The sequence below is a fragment of the Ictalurus furcatus genome, chromosome 3, assembly GCF_023375685.1.
Source record: "Ictalurus furcatus strain D&B chromosome 3, Billie_1.0, whole genome shotgun sequence".
Lineage (NCBI taxonomy): Eukaryota > Metazoa > Chordata > Actinopteri > Siluriformes > Ictaluridae > Ictalurus > Ictalurus furcatus.
In genome coordinates, this window is record NC_071257.1 from 29,883,546 (window position 1) to 29,905,064 (window position 21,519).

The 21,519-nt window shown below is 39.6% G+C and overlaps 2 protein-coding genes across 2 annotated transcripts; both read right to left on the bottom strand.

The window, feature by feature from the left end:
- Nucleotides 1-1,170: 1,170 nt before the first annotated feature.
- LOC128606023 (cytochrome P450 2U1) lies at nt 1,171-7,901 on the bottom strand. Its single transcript, XM_053621972.1, has 6 exons — nt 7,116-7,901; nt 6,441-6,787; nt 5,299-5,952; nt 4,330-4,491; nt 3,997-4,164; nt 1,171-3,862 (listed from the first exon to the last, which is right to left on the bottom strand). Exons 1-6 carry the CDS (start codon nt 7,220-7,222, stop codon nt 3,684-3,686), a joined length of 1,617 nt encoding a protein of 538 aa, XP_053477947.1. The 5' UTR covers nt 7,223-7,901; the 3' UTR covers nt 1,171-3,683.
- A 725-nt stretch (nt 7,902-8,626) lies between these two features.
- sgms2a (sphingomyelin synthase 2a) lies at nt 8,627-19,771 on the bottom strand. The gene is made up of 5 exons (XM_053621973.1): nt 18,564-19,771; nt 14,902-15,019; nt 13,703-13,856; nt 11,075-11,241; nt 8,627-9,138 (listed from the first exon to the last, which is right to left on the bottom strand). Exons 1-5 carry the CDS (start codon nt 18,983-18,985, stop codon nt 8,953-8,955), a joined length of 1,047 nt encoding a protein of 348 aa, XP_053477948.1. The 5' UTR covers nt 18,986-19,771; the 3' UTR covers nt 8,627-8,952.
- Between the last annotated feature and the right edge of the window lie 1,748 nt (nt 19,772-21,519).

Below are 21,519 nucleotides of genomic sequence, written 5' to 3' on the forward strand. Positions count from 1 at the left end.
CATCAATAAAGATTAGTGAGCCTGTTCCAGAAGCAGCCATGCAAGCCCAAGCCATGACACTACCTCCACCATGTTGCACAGATGAGCTTATATGTTTTGGATTTTTTGTATGATCAGAACTTTTGTATCTCATCTCTGTATTTCTTTGCAAATTTCAATCTGGCTTTCTGATTCTTACTGCTGATGAGTGGTTTGAGTCTTGTGGTATGACCTCTATATTTCTGCCCACAATGTCTTCTTCGAACGGTGGATTGTGATACCTTCACACCTGCCCTCTAGAGGTTATTGGTGATGTCACTGACTGTATTTTTGGGTTTTTCTTCACAGCTATCAATGTTTCTGTCATCAGCTGTCTGTTGCTCAATACACCAGAGGTTTCTTTCTTTTACAGGGCATTCCAAATTGTTGTATTGGTTATGCCCAATGTTTGCGCAATGGCTCTTTCTCAGCTATAAAATGGCTTGCTTTTCTCCCATAGACAGCTCTCTGATCTTTATATTGGCTTATCCTTTTCAACAACAAATGCCATCTTCACAGGTGAAACCGAAGGCTAAAACCAAGAGTACATGTTCACAGCTATTTATTGTTTAAACAATCAATCTAACAGGACATACCTGGATAACAAGAAATACCTCTCAGTCACATGTTCCAATATTTTTGCAGGCCTACAAATTGGGTGGTCCAATACAAATTGTGCTATGTTCTATGTTCTTTACCACGTCTACCTGTGGAAATACCTGGGGGAAAAAGCTCAAAGTGTGAACTCTCTTCTTATATTCATCTTTTGATCTCAAACCCAAATGTCTTCAGTCTACAGAAAAAAAAAATTCAGTTGGCCTTGCTGTTCCAGTAGTTTCAGAGGGGACTGTATTGTCAAATCTATAGCAGATGAATTAATTAAATTATTCTTATATAATGCAGGGACTGTGCAACTATAATGATTTAAAATAATGTGTAGAAATGTCTGAATAAAAGCTTATATTTTAGAATGTTAAACAGAGATAGAATTTAATTTCTATCTATCTATCTATCTATCTATCTATCTCATTGCTTAGATTATTTTTTATCACATTCTGCATATTATCCAGGTTATTTGTACTGGTGAGAAATACTACTACTACTACTACTACTACTACTACTAATAATAATAATAATAATAAATAATAATATATTGCACCTTTAATCAAATAAAAGTCTATGGATAATGACAGGTAAATCAGATTTTTTTATTTTTGTGTAGAGGTAATAAATTGCAATGCTTTATATGTAGCTGATATTTCATATGTAATTACTTCCATACACAGATTTTTTTTTTTAAAATCCATTTATTTCATTGGTCAAATAAAACTAAACCTTCAAGTCCCAAGGCATGAAACATTAAAGAGTATGTGCCTTATTTAATAATAAAAAAAGTCCCATATGTTCCCTTTTAATAATTAAAGATGTCATATCATGATTTTTAAACATTAATTATTTTGTTTATTGGGTTTAATAAAATAGGCTAACATGCTTTAATGTTCAAAAAAACACATTATTTTGTCAAATATTGTATATTATTACAATACCTCTATTCCCAGGCTGCCTGAAATGCTCTGATTTCTCCAAAGCCCCTCCTACCGAAAAGCGTAGAGTGCTCTGATTGGCCAGCTGATACACTGTGATGTGATTGGGCAAAAGCCTCGCACATCGGAAATGTAATGCCCCTTGGATTACCACCAACCTCCGAGGCTTCTAAAGCAAATCTAAACTAGTAAGCAACATTTTGTTGGTCTTACCGTATCAGTTCGAGCCCGATTCAGAAAGTGCAGATGATCAAACAGAAACAAGTTTGCAAACACGATTGAGCAAAATGTTTCACCGTGGTAAGGTTTTATTTTGTAACTCTCTTACCTTTCAGATACGATGCAAAATCCCAACCCTGAATTTACACGCTGTACACAGCTTCTGTGTGTACATCGGTACTCATGCGATATATCTTTGGAAAGCTAATATTCTTGTGATTTGATTGATATAAACCGTTTCAAGATACAATCACAACAGCAGTCTACAATCAACGTCTCTGTCAGACCACCAACATACAAACAAACACTTAAAAAACTGAGGCAACTTAGCAAACTTTAGCTAGCACGTTAGCAGAGGTCTACAACTGAGCCACAACACAAAACGTCGCATTTGGACAGTCAATAGCAGATAATTCATAAAATTATCTAACACCCTTACAGGTTTTGATTCAGAACCGCAAGATTCTCCGAGCAAAGTGTGAATCGCCCCACTTTTCAGGTGTAGCCTTTGTGTGTAGCCTGCCTTGTATTCGCCCAGGTTCAGGAAGCTGTTCTCTGTAAAATGTTTGGGTTCTACTGCTCAGGAACAGCATTATAAATAAACAGTAAACACTAATTTAATCCATTTTTAGAAGGCTAAACAAAGGAGTTTTGCTTTCACACTGAAACGCATAGCATTTCTGCAACATGCCGCCTGAATTCACTGAAGCCACGCCTTCTTTCTTCGTGCCTGTCTTTGGGCGGGATTATGCTGATCGTGCACTCTGTGACAGAGAAATTACGGCAGTAAATCTGGACTTCGAACGAGGCGTTTTGGGCAGGTCTGGAGCAGTGTTTTCTGTTAGACAGAATAAATCCCTTTGGGGAACACCATGAGCTTTGGGACTTTGCAGAGCTTATACATGCACAAGCAGATTCATTACACACCCCAAAAAAATGGAAAACATTCAAAATCATGAAATGACTCCTTTAAAAACCATACCTTCCTAAACATGACTTATTAAGAGATGAGCAGCGTATTCTTATATTCAAATCATAATTACATTTGTCTCATGTATAACAAATTATATGATTTTAAACCATATCAGGAAGCTTTTTATAAATGTTTAAATACTGTAATATTTATGCATTGATCTGCATATATAACACATTAGTGCCTACATTTATTAATTTCCCTTGCATTGGATACAAATCTGAGATCCATAAAATAATTCTGAATGCTGTTAAGGCCACTTGCACCTCAGAATGATCTTACAGCAGTTCACAGAGGTGATCAGATAACATTTATCCAACTGCAGTTAGAGTTTGATGGATTGTTCAGTGAGAGAAATCAAAAGGAGAAATGACGTTGTGTTGTCGTGTCATTGTCAGTTCCCTTTTATAGTTTCATTGTCGGTTAATTTGATAGAAATTCATTTCTATTCAGTAAAATGACCAAAATACAATATTCTGGCCATAGACCACAAGAAAGTGCTAAAGCTGAAAAACAACATGTAAAAGTATGAACTGTAAATGAACTGTTTTAGTATTATGATATTACGACCGTGATTTTTTGAAATGGTCAGACGTACACATTTTCAAAGTAGTAAAGTGCAAAAGCTGAACGTGAAATTAGACACGAATACCAAAACTACGGGCAATTTTAGTATTCGGTATTCTAATACTGTGAACTAATCCGACACAATTTAGTGAAATGATTTGGTACAAACCACTGGTTTTACAACTGAAGCTCAAACCAGTTTCACACTGGTCTCGCTTTATCAAAATCAGCTGGAATTTGTTTGACTAGCTCCACTAATGGAGCTCTTCACCTTCGTTTGAATGAATCGTTGCCCTAAAACGCATTAAGAAATCGATATCATTGTTGTCTCTGTGAGTTTCTGACGACGTTTGTGTTTCAGGTTAGCGTGGCGTTACACACACACTGAAGCGACAGGGAGCCAGCGTGAGGCCGAAGCGTCCGTGCATCGACAGAGGCTGATGTCCCTCGGGAAGGCGGAATGTGAAAGCCTGCATCAGGCTGGTGAACATCAAGAAGAGCTCCATCTTCGCCAGCTGTTCTCCCATGCACACTCTCCGACCTGAGGACACGAGGATAACAAATAAAAGGGAATGGTCTTTTTATATTTGCCAAGTACCACATAGCTCTTCTGACATCCCTGACTATGGCTTTAGCTGACAGAAACCACCAATAAAATAAAACCATAAACCATACCTATTCCAAATGGAATAAAATATTCCTTCCTGAGGAGCTGGCCTTGTTCATCCAGAAACCGTGAAGGATTGAAGTCATCTGGATTCTCCCACACGGTGGGATCTCTATGGACCGACCAGAGGTTGGGAAGGATGACTGTCCCCTTTGGAATAGTGTACCCTTGGAATTCTAGGGGGAAAAAAATATTTTAAGCATAACAAGTGTTAGTTTCTGCTTTCTCTTCACACTTCCATTGTTTTTAGATCACGCGAGGATCACATGTGAAGACTGATTAACAGAACTCGGGATTCTGCTTCAGCTTGACAAACATGCCATTTGGTTTCACTTCCTAACCTGTGGTCTTGGAAGCCATGTGAGGAATAGCCAGAGGCACCACCACAGCCATTCTCTGCACCTCCATGATGGTGGCCTCGGTGTAGGGCAGCGTGCCCTTATCAGTCAGCGACGGCAGCCTTCCACGTCCCACTACTGCATCGATCTCTCGCTGGACATTCTCTGAGACATCACAGGAAGGACGTTTCATGTAACCGAATGGATTTTTAGTGCGTTTCTTTCTTTAATATGTGCCGTGAAAAAGTATTTGCACCTTCCTGATTTCCTTCCTGAACAATTGATCATTACACCACTCTAAGATAACACCAAAAGAAGTGCTGCAATATCTGAAAATAAGCGAGAACGTGAAGCAGAATGGTGTTTCCCCCACCAAATACAATCATTTTTGGATCTATTATCTCACTTCTCCCATGGCTTTTTTGCTAACTCTTAACTGTACTAACTGAAAATAGCTAACTCAGTGTCTATTGATTTGGCGAACCACTGACATCTCAAAAAGCTACAATTATACAACTGTTGTTATGGTAACATCGCAGCAGGCATTCTCACTATGATCTACTTAAAACACTGACATGCACTATAGCCTCAAATAAGTCCTCTCTGCATGTTTTTATTCTTTTTTTTCTTTCCATTCAGCATTATAATGGGAAAGCTACGCAAATATAGCTAAACCCAAATAAGGCTTATTGTCACGGTAACAACATTGTGACGCAATATCAAAAGTATTTATTCAGACCTGTGATGTTTAACCCAATCTATGTTCAAAGTCTCCAGACATTTAAAAAAAAAAAAAAAGCATAAAAATGATTTGGAAGCTTGTATTTCCACACCTATGGTATAAGGTAATAATACTACTAAACATAGTTACTTAATAGTGTTTTTCACAGACACTAGGGGAAAAGGTAGTAAATAAATTCCAAATGAACTGAATTCATCTTGGAGAAAGTTTGTGCTTAAAGGTGTGCTTACCTTGAACATCAGGATGTAAACACATGTACAGGACCATCCACAGGATGCTATTAGTGGTCGTATCCGTCCCCGCAATAAACAGGTCCCCTATTATGTAGAACAGGTAATCCTCGGAGAATCCGTCCTCCTCTGATCCTCCCGTTTTTTGCTGGGTCAGCATCTCCACCAGATACATATCGATGAAATCCCTGGGGTTCTCGGGGTCCAGTGTGGCCCTGTGCCTGGCTATAATCTTCTTCAGGAATGCCGTGATGTCCCTCTCCACCTGGCGGAGCTGCTTGAAGACACCACAGGGGACGTAGTAGAGCCAGGGGAAGATGTTGATGAGCATGGCAGCACTGTTCATGCTGATCTCCAGACCGTGGGCCATGAGGTTCATCTGCGTGCAGAACTCCTCGTCCTGGTGATGGAAACGCTGGCCCAGGCTGATCGAGGAGATCACGTTAGACACTGCGTTGCTGATCAAAGGAGTCAGGTCCACTCCCTGTCCTCCTGCCTCCTGGTTTCGCTTCAGCAGCTCAGCCTTGACCATGGTGAATCCCTCGTGGATGCAGGGCTCCAGGCTGAGCTTGCCCAGGCCGAAGTTTCGAAGAGTCATGTGGCAGAACTTGCGCTGTTTTCTCCAGATTGGACCGTAAGGTGCAAACACAATGCCTGTGGATCAGACGTGTTAACACATCAGATACTGCTTCGAAATGTTGTCTTATAACCTATACTACTTGACGCTCTAAGATGCCCATCCCATTCCAGAGGTTTAGCTTCAGTACACCCTGATCTCATTATCTATCTATAATCTTCAAAAACGAATTAGTTTATGTTGACGTACTTTTCCATCATTTGCATCACTTACAGACAGGTGGCTTGGTTATTCTGTGAGAGAGTTTATTTCACAGCGTCAACGTTATTCACGGCTTTAACGTTATGGCTGATCGGTGTACGGGTCCGATGGTCAGAAGTCCACAAACTTATAAATAAATACACCACACCAGGTACAAACAAAACAGTCCTGTGCACATCTATACTTGAGACCAGGTTTTAAACTTGAGTGATGTAGCTGAGGTTGAGGAACTGTCAGTTTTTCAGAGTGTAAGCAAAGCTGAGTGCATGGCAGAATGGATGAATGATGTATGAGCTGCTCTCACCTTTCCGTTTGGTCAGAATGGTGATCAGAGGGATGTCAGGTCTGTCAGAGAAGACCTCTGCGTGGTTGGACAGCGCGTCTCTGATCAGCTCGTATCCGTTCAGCACCACCACCAGCTGACTGCCCACAAACAGGCTGTACACGTTACCGTAAACCTTCGACAGATCCGTCAAACCGACCTGTGGGGAAAGCGGGCTTGCTCTCTGCTTTTCATACTCTTCAGTTTTCCGGACGAACAGCTTCAGAAGAAACGGGGGCACCAACAAGCTTCCGAAGTTCCCAACAACCGGAAGTGGTTTTGGGCCCGGGGGGATGTTTACAAACAATTGTTTACTCAGTCGATACTGCCTGAGCAGAGAGAAAACAATAATGATGAAAAGAGTGAAAGATACAAACGGCACGGAGGGAAACACGACTTCATACCACATTTTATTAAACACAGCCTCCATGTTTGTTGTTGTTGTTGTTGGTGGTTTCAATAAAAAATCTCCAACTGTGAATGAAGCATGACTTCCGGTGAGATCATATGTAGATTATTACTATATAACACATCCTATAATGTAGTCTCAACGCAAAACGGTTATAAATAGTATACATTTCATATTATAACGATTTGACCGACATTACGGAAGCGCAATTTAAACACCTATAACTCAAGTCTCTTTTCCAAACAAACCCGTTTAAATCCCCCTCCAGGCTCTGCTCTGGACTCACGCTTCTGTCACTAGTGTTTTGTTTTGGTAGGAGCGTCCGGAGGGTGTGGCCAAATCCGCAGATTTTCATTGGTTAGCGGTAGGTTCACGAGGACGGAACATGGGTGGGTCTATATGTAACCGTAGTCCAATCAGATGCCACGATAGGTTTGAAGCGTCAGCCGCACCGCCATTTTGAAGGAGGCTTTCAAGTTAAACTAATCCTACAGTTATGTTAAGATAATTCTAGACTTGTTTGTATTTGTTTGCTTGTTTTAGCTCATAAAGAACAGACAGTCTTGCATATCTTTACACTATACAAGGTATACAGTTTACTAATACAATTAAAAATAAATATAATAAATAAAATAAAATCCTCTTAAAAAAAAAAAAAATCACATACACATTATGGACACTTTGGACATGCCAATTAGCCTACCATGCATGTCTTTGGACTGGGGGAGGAAACCAGAGGAAACCCCCACAGCACAGGGAGAACATGCAAACTCTGCCACAGTGGGAATTGAACCCTGGAGGTGTGAGGTGAACGTGCTAACCACTAAGACACCATGCGGCATCCATCCATTTTCCATACTACTCATCCTGCATGTTAGAGGAAACTGGAATATCCACAGGAAACCCACGAAGCACAGAGAGAACATGCAAGCTCAATGCACACAGGGCGGAGGCTGGATTTGAACCCTCAACCCTGGAGGTGCTAGGCAAACGTGTTAACCACTAAACAGTTCCCCAGTTTTAACTCATTTAAAAAAAAAAAAAAAAAAACAACAACACAGTATCTTACCTAAGAAATTACACTCATGGACATGAAATGTAGCAATGATTACTATAAGATTTATATCATTTATTTATGTGTGCACATTAGGAGACCAAATAACATGTTTCGATAACAAACAAAAATGCTATTTTAATTAATATTTTCATTGGGATGAAAAAGCCTTATAAACTGACACTGCCAAAAAATAAATAAATAAATTAACAACAGCTTTTGGACATTTATTCCAAAAGGTGCAAACAACTAATGTGTTTTATTTTATAGGGTACTTCATGCAGGATGTGTTTCTGTTTCCGGTGAAAGGTCGCTTTGTGTGAGTTGGTTTCTCAAAAGTTGATTTTGTTATAACAACTTCGTGTTCGGTCTTTACCATAACTTAAGTAACCACAATAATCCGTATTTTGAACATTATACAACAACTTTTGTCTGTATAGATGAGCTGTGTGATTTCTTCAGTTCCAGATTGATTAATACATTGTGGTTTATTATTATTTTTTATTTGCATCAACAAATACAATACACTCTTCAATTTGTTTGACTTTTAATGTTATCTTTTGTTTAAAAAAAAACATTTAAAAAAAAAAGAAATATTCAACAAAAGTTAGAATCAAGTAATAAAATTCAACAATACATGCTTAATAAGGCACAATTGTGACCACTTCATTGAGTTAAAAAAAAAAATCAAAGTGAATACAATTTTTTGTTAACAAATATTACTCATAGAATATTATTCTTATAATTTGTTTGCATACTAATTTACTTGGGGAAAAAATAAAATCGGTAACAGGTAAAGTTATTGAATTGTGCATGGTTTCCCAAAAAAAAAGGTTTAATGTTGTTGTGTTGGGTTTTTTTTTTGTGTGTCTTTTTAATAATTATTAAACCTGAGCCGTTGATTTCTCACAACCCCTTCAGTCTTTGGTATTACTGATATGCAAGATTTCAGGTGTTCATAAATAAACGTATACCAATATTGTATAGTAATTGTAAAGAAAAGTAACAGTGTGGAGGTGAAGATTTGACGGTCACTCCTCGCGAACACTCTGCACCATGGAGTAATTTTTACATGGGTTCTTCAGGCAGGATGGAGGCCAGGTCAGCGGCCAGCAGAACGAACAAGGCACTTGTGACTGCACGTTACGCTCCAGGAAGTTGAAGATGGGGTTCCACCACGTGTGGGTGAGGTAGTTGTTGGGCGAACACTTTAGAGCCTGGAGGAAGAGCAGCACATGCAGGAAATTTTACACTGGAAAAAAATTCTAGTGCCTTAAAAGCTTTGTGTAGAACCCTAAAACAGAAGAGCTTCAGAAATGTTTCTGAGGAGAACCCAATTAGAAAGCTAAAACTTTTGAAGTTAAAAAGAACTCTTGTTGAACTGTTGTTTCTACAAGTGCGTGGTATAATAACTAAGGTCTTACCACTAATGCATCAGAGTGAAATAAACTGGATGAGGGAAGAGATAGAGAGTGATGGAGGGATGGAAGATGGGACAGAGAGAGATAAAGAGGAAGAAGGTGTTACCCAAGATGTGTTTTAGCAAAATCCAGATAAGCTTTAATGTTCTTCTGAGTTTCACAGTGGTTTTCACCTCGCCACTTTTCCATGGATGCCATTTTTGCCCAGTGTCTTTCTGATAGTGGAGTCATGAACAGTGACCTATATTGATGCAAGAGAGGCCTGTAGGTCTTTTGATGTTGTCCTTGGGTCTTTTGTGACTTCCTTATGAGTAGTTGCTGTGCTCTTGGAGGAATTTTGGAAGGTCGGCCACTTCTGGGAAGGTTCATTACTGTGCTGAGTTTTTCCATTTAGAGATCATGGCTCTCACTGTGGTTCTTTGGAGTCCCAGAGCCTTTGAAATCGCTTTGTATCCCTTCCTAGACTGATGTATTTCAATCACCATCTTCCTCATCATTTCTGGAATTTCTTTCAACTTTGGCATAGTGTGTTAAGACCTTTTAACCAACTTCATGCTGTTGAAAAAGTTATATTTAAGTGTTGATTTGAGTGAACAGGTTTTGCAGTAATCAGGCCTGGTTGCGTCTAGTCCAGCTGAATCCCATTATGAATGGAGTTTCATAGATTTGGGGAATTAGTAACTACTGGGGCAAATATATTTTCACACAGGCCCAGTTGGTATTGGATAAAGTTTTTGCTTCAATAATAAAATTATTGTTTAAAATCTGTATTTTGTGTTCTCTCAGGTTGCCTTTGTTTTATCTTAGATTTTGTTTTAATTTCTGAAGCAAGTTAGTATATACACAAAAACATATATATATATATATATATATATATATATATATATATATTAATTAGTCTGTCTGTCTGTCTGTTTGTCTGTGAGAGGTCGATGGAGAATGGACATTCAGGAAGCCCACAGTAAATCAAATAACCACTCTTTACAACCATGGTGAGCAGAAAAGTATCTAGGTGAGTGTATTTTTATTAATGTTATGGTTGTTTTGGATCAATGACATGAGACACCATGCATTTGTCATTTCTGTGACTCATCAATTTGAGATGTTTTTACTCTACTACATACTAATACATACACAACTACATGATGAAATAGTACTGTGTATAGTATATAGTGCATAGTAGGCCATTCGAATCATGTCTCATTTCAAACGATTCACTTTTTTTTTTTTTTTTTTTTTACAGCTTATAACATAATCACAATGACAATCATTTCTGGTTTTAGTGTTGTTTCTCTTCTGTCTGGCTCTAAAAGATTTGTTCTGGCATCACGTACTGAGGGAGCACTTAGAAGCCATCAAAGATTCGTATCTCATAAGCCATGTACTGTCTAATGGATGAGAGTGGTGTTCTCCAATTCATGTAAATGCTTTCAGTAGGAGGTCAGTGCCATTTTAATGTCCTGTAATTCATCACTCTTTCTTTGCTTCGGAACCAAACAGAATGAGCTTCGAGCACAGAGGTGTGTGTTCGTGTTTCCATTTGGATACTAGCTCATAGTGTGTTGTGTCTTTAAAGAGCACTTGAGCTCTATTAGAACAAACAAACATCAACAATTAGATTCAAATGTATGTCTCTCGGAAGAGTCTCTGAATTCTGAATAAGTGTATGTGTGTGTACGGGAATTGGTGAGGATTGATATCACCTTCATTTGACTTCATCTGGTTGGCATACCTGCACATTGACCATGGTGTGATACCAGTAGAAGAGACGGGAGGTGATGAAGTACGCCACCACTACGTCCACGCTGTAGTGCTCGTGAGCCACGAGGATACACACTGCGCCAACTGCGGCCAGGAGCCAGCAAAGCAGGTGATACCACCAGAACGACCGGGGGGAGTCTACAGGAAAGGGGGATTACATCATTATTCCAGTAGGTGCTGACGCTTAAACCTGTTGTTTTTCATTCTCAGAATTAAAGATTAAAGTACTACCTTCCAGTCATCCCAGGGAACATGGGACACAAGGCGGGGGACACCCTGGACGGGGTGCAAACCCGTCGCAGGGCACAACTGCACACACATTACAAACAATTTGGAAATGCCAATCAGCATATAACGCACGTCTTTGGACTCGGGGAGGAAACCGGAGTACCCAGAGGAAAGCCCCGAAGCACGGGAAGAACATGCAAGCTCCGCTGATGTACTTAAAAGCTCATTAAAGGTACACTGGATGTGCCTTCCCAGGTAAAAGGTAGAGAAGATGTACCCTTGATGGTACCACCCTAACAAGCAAGAGTACAATTTGGTACCTTTATTTCTGAGAGTCTTACCTACAGTTTAATACTACTACTGGTCTACTACCATGGAAAACTTTAGTCACATATGTCATGTCCCCTCGCCTTAATATCAGTGGCGATCCTGTTAGGTCAAGACCCCACCAGTGTCTTGAGACTTGAGAGTATTTTAACTAAAGTTCATGGTATATTACCTGCATCATATCTCCAAGTCATTCCTGAGTACCTGAGTGGTAATATGGTCTGGTGTGTTTTGGATCCTCTTGCTTGCCGTATTTCTGTTCATAGATTCATAAAGATGTCTATTGTAGCTCACTCTCGCATTGATTTGGTGCAATTTTTACTAGTGTTTGTGGTGTGCTGAGGTCAGGTAATATTGGAGGCCACTCAAAATGTTGCATTGTACACACACAGCTTTGGCCCTGTGCAACCTACAGTCATTATCCTGTAATGTGGGAGTGGCTACATTGTGTTTTACTTGGACATCAAGACATCAAAAGGCAAACTTCAGTGTCTAACCAACAAACTGACCACCTACTTTTAGGCTACGTTATATTTGTTCAAGGTTCACAAACTACTGATATTGTCAGTACATGGCATGTTATTGGTGTATGTGCTGATGTTTTTTGTCTGAGGAGCTTTAAATATACTCTCCTCAGTCCTCAACATCAACCTCTATTCCACAGAATTCCAAAGAAGGTTGCTAGACTAGGGGCATGGTGGCTTAGTTATTAGCCCATTTGCCTCACACCTCTGGGGTTGGGTGTCTCCACTCTGTGTGCGCAGAGTTTGCATGTTCTCCCTGTGCTTCGGGGGTTTCCTCCGGGTACTCCGGTTTCTTCCCCCAGTCCAAAGACATGCATTGTAGGTTGATTGGCATTTCCAAATTGTCCGTAGTGTTTGAATGTGTGTTGGATTGTGCCTTGCGATGGGGTGGCACTCCATCCAGGGCATCCCTTGCCTTGTGCCCCAAGTTCCCTGGGATAGGCTCCAGGCTCCCCGTGACCCTGGATAAGTGGTATGGAAAATGGATGGTTCCTAGACTACTGGTTAATTTCAGCAGAGCAATCTCCTGGATTGGTGAAATTTGAGTTTTATGCAGCTTTATACAAGCAGGTCTTCCTGTTTAGTATTGTCTTGGTGTTCATCATGACTGACAACAAATGTCAAATCAAATTTCGAACAAAGATATCAGACATCAAAAATCACTTTGAAACATAGATAAGAAACATCTTAGTAAATAGTATTGTTAGTGACAAGGTAATGTTAGCTAGCCATCTGTCTTTAATGCCTAAAAGCGTAGCATTGCCACCTCACAGCTCCAGCGTCCCTGGGTCGATCCTGAGTTTGGGCTACTCACTATGTTGAATTGTCGTACATGTTCTCAACATATACCTCAGGGTTTTCCTCGCAATTCCTGGTGGATTGGCTAGGAAAAAATGGCCCTAGGTGTGAATGTGTTTGCGCACGGTGCCCTTTGATAGACTGGTGCCCCATCCAGAGAACCTCACTCCCAGTGTTCTCGGGATAGCCATGCAGATCCACAGTGACCCTGATTATCATAAAGCAGTTACTGAAGTTAAACGAATGAATGAATGAATGAAATATCTGTGAAAACAGTCTAATATAGTTATGTGAACTGCATTTACAAGTGAATGCGTAGTTGTGTATAATTCTCACTACATTGTAAATGGTTGTTAAAATGGCTTAGAGGTATCCTCAGAAAAGGTCAGCCCTAAACAAAGCCAAAATACCAAAGAGAGGTGGTGTGGAGCCAGGTAGCAACAGAATCAGCAAGTACCATGTCTTTAACAAAAATAACTCCCAGAGCCTGCCAGAGGACAATGAGCCCCTCATGCAGAGTCCTCGTCCCACCGAAGGTTTTTTCTCCCTTCTTCCTGGAAATAATTCCTTGCCTTGTTTCTAGTTTGTCCTAACTAAGCTGAGTGATAATATGGTCTGGTTTCATTTTTAATAAAAATCAAATGGGTTATGTCATAAAAAGGCCTGAGGTTGGCTAAAGGAAGAAAAGACTTTATTATAAAGTTAATGCTTTAGAGACTCACACTCCTTGATGAACAGGTAGGTGAGGGTGAGCATGACCGTGTGGCCACTGTACAGGAAGTCACCGCACATGATGTGGGAACCGGTGATGGACAGGCCAGCTCCATAGATCAGCTGCAGAACTCGCTGTAGTTTTGCTTGTGAGTCTCCATAAAGCTGTGTGTGTGTGTGAGAGAGAGAGGGGGGTGAGGTGAGGGACAAAGGAAAGGAAAGAGAAAGAGTATAGAGAGGGATTTTAAGTGACCCAGATAAGAAGGAAAGGAGAGGAAGAGAAGGAATGAAAAAGGGGGTAAAAAGACAAAGAGGTATATAAGAAAGAGAGAAGGGAATAAAAGGTTAGAGATGGAGAGATAAGTAAATAGTGGTGAGAGAGTGAAGAAAACAGAAAAAGGCAGAGAGAAAGATAGGCATTGAGAGAGATAAAGATTAAGAGGGAGAAAAAGAGAAAGAGGGGAAGGGAGAGAAGAGAAGGGCAAGATGGAAATGTGGAGTGGTAGTGGAAGATAGGGGAAAGTGTAAACGTGAATGAAGGAGGAAGAGAGTCAGGTAAAGCGAGGTGAGAGAGAAAGTGGGAGACAATGAAAAGAGAGCCAGAGGGAAGACATATTGGTAGAGATTTAGGGAGGGAGGAACAAGAGAGGGAAGAAAAGAAAAAGATAGTTAGACATACAACAGAAGAGAGAAAAATGTGGGGGAAATAGGAGAGGGAAAGGGAGAGGGGGAAAAAAGAGAGGATTGGGGGAAGGAATAGACAGACAGATAAATAGGTAGATAGACAGACAGAAAGATAGACAGACAGACAGATAGATAGATAGATAGATAGATAGATAGATAGACAAACAAATAGATAGATAGACAGACAGACAGACAGACAGATAGATAGATAGATAGACAGACAGAAAGATAGATAGATAGACACAGAGACAGACAGATAAATAGATAGATAAATAGAAAGATAGATAGATAGATAGATAGACACAGAGACAGACAGACAGACAAATAGACAGACAGACGTATAGGTAGATAGATAGATAGATAGATAGATAGATAGACAGAAGTGGTGTTTGTGTGTTATAACACAAAAGTCAGTCAGGGGATATTGCAGCCTACAGCAGTGTGTTGGATTTATTTATGATATTCCTTGAGCCATAGTGCAGGCCTGGTATGTTGAAGAGAGACAGTTTTTGTTCTAGTTGTTTACCTTTGGGGCACAGGACATGTGCATGCCAGGCACGGGCAGCGTGGTAATGTACATGGTGACGCAGCGATACAGGTACAAAGTGCCCATTAGGAAGAAGAACCTCCTGCCCAAGATGGCTCTGCAAACACAGCACAGCAGATCTGATAATATGAATTGTGATGCCTTGGGGTGGATATCATGTAAGTGGGCGTTTAATCTAATGCAAGTGATGTGGACAATAACTGGTCATCTCCGCCATGACACAGAGAGTGCTGTATAACACAGCTACAGTGGTGTGAAAACGTTTTTTGTGTATATATCCCACTAAATAGTTTTAGATCTTCAAACGAAATACAACATAAAACAAAGGCAGCCTGAGTAAACACACAATACAGTTTTTATTTATTTATTTTTAATTGAAGCAAAAAAAGTTATTCAACCCCTATCACCTATGTGAAAAACTAATTGCCTCCTTAAACTTAAAATCTGCTTGTGCCACCTTTAGCAGCAATAACTGCAACCAAACGCTTCCGATAACTGGAGATCAGTGTTTCACTTACTTCTACGACTCGAACTTACTCCTATGCTTTGTTTTTCTGCATAATCCAGTTGCGCTTGAGGTTCAACTTACAGACTGAAGACCAGACATTCTCCTTTAGGATTTTCTGGATGTGGCCTAAACCAGAGAGGTTTTTTTTTTTTGGAAACCTTTTTTTCAATGAACCCTACCACTATGCCTCTGAAACTTTGGAGAAATTTGCACACCCCCAGAAAGAATTGCAACGATAGCAATGGTCTGTGAATTCTGCTCTCGAATCCAGATGTGCACTGAACTGCTGTTTAATCCCAACTGGCACAGTTATTAGGGCTATTTATGTTTGTCTCTGCCTGCAATATTTTCTAATCAATTAAGTTGGTTCACGAAATATAAACAAAATAGTGGCCTAATTTAAATTGTTGAGAAATTGTTGCTGTAAATGCATCATGCAACACGATTTCTAAAACAAACAAACAAACAAACTCAAATAGTCAGCCTACTATTCATATCTGTATTTGTTTCCCTATAAAACACCTTATCTTTTCAATACAAATATTGTATTTATATTTGAATGCATCCTTAGTGTGGAGTTTCATACTGTATGTTCTCCCCATGTATGTGTGGGTTTCCTCCAGGTTTTACAGTTTCGTCCATCTCCCAAAAGTCATGCAAGAAGATGGATTGGCTATGCTAACACTGGTTAATTCTAATTCTCACCTAGTGTTCCAGGGATAAAATACTTACTCTGACCAGGATAAAATACTTAATGAAGATGAATGAAAGAATTCCTGTGATGTTGCAGCCTATAGATGATCCTATAGCCTATAACCTCCTGCATTTTGTAATTATTGGACGAAAGCATCATTTTAGCAATCTACAAGCGCTTTAGAACTTTTGACATTTAGCGTAATGTCTTATATGAATCAGCTCTGGTGTTAACATGGTCTATGTGATACATCCATAGTGTGTAGTATGAACACTTCTCTATACATCTTTGCACTACGTTACACAGCCGTAATGCGATCAGTGTGAGCGGGCTATGTGGTCTGTAAAATAACTGAGAATGTGATACGACAGGCACAAACCTTGCAGGAGACTATAATTATATCATCCACTGGATTTCAAGACAAATATGATTCTGTACTTGGTAAAATGAAGAATGAAGACTCCCAAGAGTAGCGCCTGCATGTGCTTGTGTATCAAGAAGCTCTTGTTCATTTCATCTGAAAATGGCAGAAATCTGACCTAAAATAATTTAGCACTAATAGCACCAGAGCGCACAGAGAAATGTAATTAGGGAACCTAGAGACCAATTGAAGAAAATGACTTCCTACATTGTTTACTCATGGGTAATCAAATTAGCCTGTATGTACAATTATATGTTAAAGTTCCAAAAAAACGAAAGTTGTGATTGCTGGTGATTGTAATTTACTTTTCAATTGATTTGCATGTTCTTTGCTAGAACATGTCCCTTTTCAATGTAACATGTGTGGTGCGTAAGCTTCTCCTGCACCAATCGCAATGTAGATGTCGCTATCCTACCCACATAGCTTGTATCAAAGAGACCACAACTCTCCTAATACCTAAAAAACTTATCTAATATGTAATAAACTGGCAACTCAGGCCCTGATGAATTGTGAGCACATTTAGTGAGTGTCCTGCAAGTGATTTACAACAAATAATTGTGTTAATAATGTCATGTACAAAGTGTGACTAGAAACCAACATTTAAATTAGATTGTTCTCATGGACTGTTTGTTCTCAGCAGCTGTGGTGAGATCAGATATCAAACAGACTCCCTAAATACCGAAATATAACTGAAGCTCAAATATAATGGTAGTTAAATGTAGTGAGACGTGTCAAAAGTCTCTTCAAAATACTATATGAGAGTAAAAAATAAAGAGTATAGACCTGAGTGTGCATTTTGTTAATTGCATTTCAAAGATGTTTTTGGCATCACAGGTGTAACACACAACAAATATCTACCATAAAACCACTTTTACAGTGGTTTTAAAAAGATTATTTTGCTTTCTGATTATTTTACTAAGGAATACTTTTGGTAAATTTACCCATTTGGATGACATATATTTAAATTAATCTATTTGTATAGACACCACCCTGTATTTTGCGCATTTAGGCAGAAACACCCCCACAATTATTAAGGCAATAATGTACATCAAACAGCACTTGCAATCCTAGTAGATCCCATTAGTAAATCAGCTTGCATGTATTTTGAATGTGTTTACACATGCTAACCTTTAGTCAATCAGGGCCTCTATATAGATTTCAAAGAAACTTTGACAAATTAATAAAGAATTACAGGACAGTCGTAAATTTAATACTGGGTTTCTATTTTTAGCCTTAGCTCAGGGATTACTGTCTGTGTGGACTTTCAAATGTTCTCCCTATCTTCATTCCTCTGGGTTCTCTCGTTTCCTCCCACATTCCAAAAAAACCCCAACAACATGGCAGTAAACAGACTGACTTTGCTAAATTGTACCTAGATATAAATATGTGTGTATGGTGCCTTGTGCTGGACTGGCATCCCATCCAGGGTGTATTCCTGCCTTGTGCCCAGTGTTCCCAGGATTGGCTCCAGATCTAGATCCATGACCAGGATAAAGTACTTACTGAAGATGAATGAATGAATGAATGAATGAATGGTATAAGTAGATATCTACAAATTTGACAAGATTTCATTATCTTATACTGTTTAGGGGCCCCATTGGGACACAGTGTCCCTAAACCACATGTGATATGGAAGCCACAACCTGTGTACCCATTTGAATGGTGTCTTTAGATCCTAACAAACTAGCAAGCAAAAGCTGAGCTACTGAACATAGGTTACTATGATAAATCTATAATTTGGTAGCCTGCTCAAGACAGTAAGTTTTGGACAAAGGGATGTTGAGTAAATATCATTATTAGAATATTAGGCCATGCCCAGACATTTCTAATCAGCAAAGATTAGCACAGACTTTTATTAGAGTCCTGATTGCTGGATGTTTAATATAAGAAGTTTAGTATGTTAGAACATGTTTTATACTACATATCCTGGGACTTTAAGGTCGATATTGATTTATCCCCCAGACATTGAGTTTGTGAACATGCTAAGAAGGAATTTTAACTCTAGTACCTTTACTTACCGGTATCTATGGAAGAGCCATTGTATAGACCAAATCCCCACCAGTAGCATCCCATTCACCTCGGTCACCGTGAAGGCCCACTTCACACGGTCCACATAGTCGAAGAACTTATCCGGCAGTGGTGGGCTGCTCTCTTTCGCTGGGACTCTCTCGTGCACCACTGTGATCATCACCGTGGTCAGCACCAGGTTGAACGCTGCGTACAAGAACGCAATCACCGTCTTCCACCACTCCATGGGTGGAGGCTTGCCCTTGCCATCAAGTACAGAGATCTTCACATAGTCTCGGTGTCTGCTCAAGCCCTTGCGTAGGCCGCTGTTCTTCACTTCCTCTGTTGAAGGGCTGTGTACAGGACATTGCGGGTGGATGTGTGAGTGGGCACCTGAGGGGTGTCGCTCGCACTGGTGGTCTGCCGATGCCATGAGAGCCCCCACACGCTACCCACTAATCACACAAACTCACTGTGAGCCACCAGGCTTGGCTGCTTCCCCGAGACCCGCCCAAGTTACTGCTGCAAATGAAAGGCTTCGGGGTTCGAGGTTTCAGGTGTGGTGCTCCAGCTGTAATGACAGAAATAAGCAGGAAACCTGATCTCATACGCCTCTAGAAAGCATTTGGTCATTTTTAGTAGGTATTATAATCTAATACAGGCTTTTTGTAGCCACAAATAAACAGTTATTGGAATTGCTTGTGCAATCCAATACCAGAGCATTACCCTGCTGTCCATTTGGTTTGTTTCAACATGATCATTACTTTGAGGTCACCTGGATTCTGGAGGCTAAATATCAACAAAAATAATAATAATAAAGATATAAAGATAGTATATCTCTCCCACCTGAATACGTGAACCGACATGCTGATTTGTGGGTAGTAGCGAGTCTTAGTCTCAACATAATAATTAGATCATTGTTTTGTAGGGACTTCAATTACAAATCAGATGGTTCCAGTTTCTGGAACTGTTTTGCACTTTGCCACACACTACTTAAGATCTGAAGCAAATTTGATTCCAGATGAGTGCTTTTGTTTTAAAATGCATTATGGATGCAGAAACCTTGGACTCATTAAACCTAAGTCCAGACTGCTAGTGGAGGGATTCATTGTGCTTTCTTTGAACAAAAAAGAAAGAAAAAAAAAAGGAAACCTAAATACCCGTTGTCATCCTGCCACTTTTTTGATTGTTTTATCAGATATTTGCATATTGGATTTTACTTCCCATATAAAACAAATTGTGCCATGAACATTTCAGGCTATCTAATGTCTAATCTCCTAGGCCCAATAGATCAGACTAGCTGCAACAATTTGATTGAACAACGAGGAAGTTCTTACTGGATACAATTTAAACTATTAATCAATTTAAGCAATATATCATGGTTAACACATTCTGCAAATTCATATATTATAGATCTACTCTATAATTTTATGATGTATGTAGGCTTTCTTTCAACACTGGCTTACCTTGTTGTACTTTACAAGTACCTGAGGAACATGTGGGGAAAGTTGTGCCACAGGCATAGCTCAGAGTATCAGAGAAATTACCACAAGTCCCCAAAGCTAACCAGAACAGAAAGAGAACTCGGATCAGAGCAGTTCTACTCTGAGATTGAAGAATAAAAGAGTGTAACCGCAGGGCCTGGTTCACTGAAACCCATACTGAACCTGATCATGCACTCTGGAGCTCTCTTGAAAGGTGAAACCTCAAATAGACATGATCGAAGCTTGTAAAAATAAATAGAACCCAATGGGAGCTATTAGAAAAGCATCTGCGAACAGTTGTACTAATTTCAAATTACTTTCTGCGATTCAGTTTGACAAAAAAAAGGAGGTATCAGTGGTTTCTTAAAACAAGAACTCTTCTTTAGCATGTCCGTGTGGGGCAAGCCTTAAAAGTTTTATGTGCAGCAGAGCGTTTCTCTGTTGCTGGAACCAACACTATCTGAAGAACCCTATAATCCTTGCGGTTTAAAACACAATAAGAAGCTAGTCTGTCTCAGTTTAGTTTTATTTAGTCAAGCTATTTTGAAATCACCCTTTAAACCGTGTATCAATCCAAATCTTATGAGTTCACGGTTAGAAAAAACTGTGCTTCAAGGGTTTGTTGGATAGTTAAGGCTTCTGCTAGCAAAAACCTCTCTAAATAGGACAATTGTTGCAGGAGTTTTTATGGATCTATTAATTGTTTTAGAGTGCTGACTGAAACCTTTTTCTCTGAGGCTAGGGATATCACAGATTATACTGCCCTGAAACACTGGATCGTTATTGGATCTGATTTGACAAATTTTCCAATGTAATTCATTGATCTGTTTTGAGTGGTGTTGACTGATGCACCACAGATTTCAACATTACATAGACTTACTATGTAACTAAAAGGATGTCAGTATCAGATCAGTATCAGATATCATCTTAGAATCAGAGCTCTGATCTCAGTATTATAGCAGAGACCTGAAAAATATGATTGGTCCATTCCCACTTACCATCGACATTAAAGTCTACACACCCCCTGTATCACACAGTAATGGTTACTGCCAGGGTTTGATTTGTGGGAGGATGCAAAGGAATGCCTTGCATTGTCACAGAAATCATGATGTACTGTATATCCCTAATGAGCAAGCCAGTGGCAAGGAAACTCCCTGAGCCGACATGAGGACATGACGAAGAAACCTGGAGAGGAACCAGACGCAAAATGAGACCCGTCAGGCTCTTATGGCTGGATTATAAATCATTACAGTATACAGGTGCAGAAGATTAAAGACAACTAGTACAAAGTGTGTTGAAAAGAACTGCAGTATGAGCAGATTATAATGAGCACAAGACAGTCTTTATGATTACAGCAGCAGCAGCTCTTAAGAACAAATCTACAGTATCCAGGTGAGGTTATCCTTGTAAAAGCCTCATTCTCTTTTGTTATGTGACATCACTTCAGATGTCTGTTATCACTAAACTTCAGACAAAGGCACAG